The following is a 4,671-nucleotide window of genomic DNA, read 5'->3' as shown; positions in this document are numbered from 1 at the left end:
GTTATACCTAAACGCTATGATCCATGGTATTAACACTCTATCAATGGTTAATGTCAGAGGAGGATTGCGTTGAGAAAAATGGTTATTTTGATAAAAGAAAACTATGAAAAGAGATACTTTCAGCTGAACTTTCTTAGGGTTAAATTTGTCAATCCTCACCTGATCTAGCGGTAGAAACAAACCCTAAATTTAAACCGTATACTCCGATTGCGCCGTCACATTGCGCCATTAGGCATCGTACAAGCACTGTTCTCCTCTCTCAAGTCGTAATCACGAAGACACGCAATGATACGGTGTACTGTTTACCAGGAATATGCCCTCTCACCTCTGCGATGCGGTGCCCAGGAAACGCAGCCAGGGGCATCTTTGTCAAACCAACACCAACACCCACCTGACCTCGACCTCGACTGGTCTCTTCTCTTCTCTTCTTCCTCCCTCCTCCCCTCCGGCGGCTCTGCTCTGCTCTTGTATATAAGGAGAGCCCTCCTCGTCCACAGCCACACCACCCCAAAAGCTCCCAGCAACTCACCCCTCATAGACACAATTGCCTCCAGGTGCGAGCTTCGACCCGGAGCTCCTCCTCTTCGCGTTGCTGCAAGGTATACGCAAGATCCTCTCCCCGCCCGTCCTTGCTGTTCTTAGAATTCCGTTCAGCCTTGATGCGAGCTGACGATGTAGGATTCCTTCCTGGTTTTGCTCGATTTCTTGTGTAGTATGTGCGTGACTGCGCATCTTTCGGTTCTTTTCCAATTCCGCGTGTGGCCAGTCGTTGGGGAAGAGAATTTGGGCACATGCGCCGAAGCCTGCTTTGAGTGCTTTCGCATCCAATCCGGCTGTGTGTTAGGCGGTTGGATCTGGGAGTTCCATGTTCTTATGCTACAATTAGTGTTAGGATTGGAGGAAAGGCGCAATTGTTTTCTGCAAAATTGGCCTTTTCCTTCTTTGAATTTGTCGGTGCGCGATATGTTTTTTTTACAATGTCTAATTTGTTGGAAACACGCAAGAGCTCTGAATTGGTTGTATTAACACTCTGAATTGGTTGCAACCTTTTTTTTTCTGAATTGGTTGCAACCTTGACTCGAAAGAAAAATAATAATTGGAGATACGTTCTCTGTTGTTTCTACCGATTTGCTATGTGCACACCACTTTGGTTTTGTTTCATATCCCTGATGCTCTAGTTATTAAACCGAACGATCTTCTGTTATTTTCTTCAACAACTCAAAGTTGTATTTCTGAAACATCAATTGCAGAATCTGAAGATTTTTATTTTCTTCTTTGCAGAGAACTCCAGTACGAATCAAGCACTCAAAGCATAAGGGAATGCTGAAAGATGTGCTTGCTTAGAAAAAATTTCACCTGCGCGTTAAAGGAGATTGCAGCTGCTCCGCAAGAGCTGACTTTGTCAACTCTGTATGCGAGCAACCATCTTCTCTGCATCATCTCTAGGCCATCTAGACTCCCTGGTGACATGAAAGTGTTGTTCGAAGTCGTCGATCAAGACTACCTTGGGGAGGATGGTTGAAGTGTTGTACTCCATTTGAATTGTAGCCGCAATATATAGGCTGTGGTTTTTATATAGCTAGAAGACATGGAGAACAGAGGGAAGATTTTGATGGGGCGGTATGAGCTGGGGAGATTGTTGGGGAAAGGAACATTTGGCAAAGTGCACTATGCCAGGAGCCTCAAGTCGAACCAAAGCGTCGCCATAAAGATGTTGGACAAGGAGAAGGTGCTCAAGGTTGGGCTGGCGGAGCAAATCAAGCGTGAGGTCACAACCATGAGGTTGGTGGCACACAAGAACATTGTTCAGCTTCACGAGGTCATGGCGACTCAAAACAAGATATACTTTGTCATGGAGTATGTGAAAGGCGGTGAGCTCTTCGACAAGGTTGCAAAGAATGGCAAGCTCACAGAGGGTGATGCACATAAGTACTTCCAGCAGCTCATTAGTGCAGTGGATTATTGCCACAGCCAAGGTGTGTATCACCGGGATCTCAAGCCTGAGAACCTGCTCCTGGATGAGAACGGGGACCTGAAGGTCTCAGATTTCGGATTAAGCGCACTCTCTGAGTCCAAGAGGCAAGACGGGTTGCTCCACACCACCTGTGGAACACCTGCATATGTAGCTCCGGAGGTGATCAGCAAGAGAGGCTACGATGGTGCAAAATCAGATATCTGGTCCTGTGGTGTTGTCCTGTTTGTTTTGGCTGCCGGTTATCTCCCTTTCCATGGTTCCAACGTGATGGAGATGTATCGGAAGATTGAGCAAGGCGATTTCAGGTGCCCCAGCTGGTTCTCACACAAGCTTCAGAAGCTCTTGTACAAGATCCTGGACCCCAATCCAAGCACTAGGCCATCCATCCAGAAGATAAAAGAGTCTACCTGGTTCCGAAAAGGTCCAAGGGACACCCTTGCAGTAAAGGAGAGAACTCCCAGTGAGAATGTCAACACAAATACCAAGGCTGGTGCGAGGTCCAGGAAGAATGCTCATGATGTGAAACCCATGACAGCAACAAACTTAAATGCCTTCGAGATCATCTCTTTCTCCACGGGGTTTGATCTGTCCGGCCTATTCATCCAAGAGGAATGCAAAAAGGAGGCGAGGTTCACTTCAGACAAGCCTGCTTCAGACATCATCTCGAAGCTGGAATGCGTCGCGAAGGCGCTGAATCTCAGGGTAAGGAAGAAGGACAATGGCGTGATGAAGATGCAAGCGCGGAAGGAGGGAAGAAATGGTGTTGTTCAGTTAGACACGGAGATCTTTGAGATTACGCCTTCCCACCATCTTATTGAGATGAAGCAAACAAGTGGGGATCCGCTGGAGTACCGGGAGCTGATGGAGGACATCCGGCCAGCGCTGAAGGACATAGTCTGGGCCTGGCATGGAGATGACCAGCAGCAACAAGATTAGGTTTTGGAAGTCCTGAGTATTTAGTTTTTGCTTATCAAATTCGTTACTTTTTCAGCTAGAGCGATTCGTTCTGCATGCGTGTGTTCTTTGTCGTATGTTCTTTTTCTTGTACCTAAAGATTACTTGTTGAGGCATTGATGAGAAGTTGAGATGCATAATAAAAAGGTTGTTTCTGTTCAGTTCCTCTCGTTGTCCTGTCATAATGTGCACTGAGATGATAATTTGGAAAACAAAAGAGCACTTGAAGTTTCTGTGGTTTACAATCTCTGAAAGAAAGTGACATATGTTCCATTTATCTTCTGATGTGAGTTGTAATAATATGAGTAACTTGACTAAACTCTAGAGCATGTAGTATGTTGGTTTATTTCAGGAGATCAATAGTTTCATAGAGGTTCTATACTTCTATTTACCAAATCTTAGAAGAAAAATTCATATAAACATGGTTGCTCTGTCATACTCAACAACCCAATGTACAGACTGTACTCGCGAAGTAGAAAATCAACAAGTGGTTCCTGCCCAGTCTGATCCGAAAAGTAGAAGTAAACTTGTAATAGATAGCCAACAAAATACAGATAGCTGCAGCTTCACCAGAAAGCATCACCACTTATTAAACTGCAGAAAGAGTAGTTATCGATATAGAATGTGAAAACATCAAGCATATATAATTCACTTGCAGACAAATTTGGTCCAGAAAGTATCTAAACACCACTGGTGAAGAAATTAAAGAAAGTGTCACTACCATTAATTGGGGATAGATCCAACGTCCAAGAGCCCCTTTTTTCCGCACTCCCCTAATCAACCATTCAAATAATTGAAGAGGCAACATTACACAGTTGATTCAACAGACCAATCACAGCAACACCAAGTATTCGAAGGATAAACCCTTTGTGTCCTGGTTTCCATCATAGATGCTTCTGTCCTTGACGCCTGATGCCATGAAGGAGTGAACCATGATAGATCCCTGACGTGATGTATCGCCGAGATCAGAAATAAAAATCTTGCTACAGATGAAAATTGCTATCTTACGACATATATGTGAACCTTCCCCTCACAACTAGCAAATTTTAAATGAACTGGTTCATCTTTGTATTGGTTGGTTAGTTGAAACTTGGAACTTTGTAGGTTATAATGTAAAACAACTGCAGGTTGATTTTCAAAGTTGGATGCCAATGGATTAATCATGTAATAATTGGAGTTCATTTTTGTATGATTACTATGTATTACCAATCAAATACAATGTTTTAAAATCCTATATTATTTTTATGAGCAGATAAACATGAAATCCATGGCAGTTTATTGCTACAAACACGGTGTATCAAAATGCAAATGAGATTTTATTTAAATTTTTAGTTGATTTTTTTGCTCCGCATCTGGAAGTGTTCAGTCTGGTGTCATATCCTACATATATTACATGATTTTTAAGGCCCTACAACATTCCTAGCAAATGAGCTCTTTCCCTGAATGTTGCTCCTGCTGACGAGGCAAGAGCAGAGTTATGTTTCTATGCTTTAAAGATGTTTCCTGAATTCCTGTTACTTCATTCATGACAAATAAACGGTCTGGAAATTTTCTTTGGAAATGGTGTTCATGCTATAGTTTGTGGCACGATGACACGGTTGGTCACCCCCTTTACGCGAAAAAAGAAAGTCCCTAGCATGTTCAGTATTACCTGTTCCCCGTGAAAGAAAATGCTTAGCATTACCTAAGACGACGTCTCGTGTTTCTGATCAAGAAAGAGATGCGCAGAGCATTGCTGAACG

General features: G+C 43.4%; 1 protein-coding gene across 1 annotated transcript; it reads left to right on the top strand.

Moving 5' to 3' along the window:
* The first annotated feature begins 397 nt into the window (after nt 1-397).
* Nucleotides 398-3,090, top strand: LOC127294361 (CBL-interacting protein kinase 14). Its single transcript, XM_051324161.2, has 2 exons — nt 398-599; nt 1,282-3,090. Exon 2 carries the CDS (start codon nt 1,589-1,591, stop codon nt 2,909-2,911), a length of 1,323 nt encoding a protein of 440 aa, XP_051180121.1. The 5' UTR covers nt 398-599; nt 1,282-1,588; the 3' UTR covers nt 2,912-3,090.
* The last annotated feature ends 1,581 nt before the right edge of the window (nt 3,091-4,671 follow it).

This window comes from Lolium perenne, chromosome 4, assembly GCF_019359855.2.
Source record: "Lolium perenne isolate Kyuss_39 chromosome 4, Kyuss_2.0, whole genome shotgun sequence".
NCBI classification, from domain to species: Eukaryota; Viridiplantae; Streptophyta; class Magnoliopsida; order Poales; family Poaceae; genus Lolium; species Lolium perenne.
The sequence above is the reverse complement of the archived record's forward strand: the minus strand, read 5'-3'. Positions and strand labels throughout refer to the sequence as shown.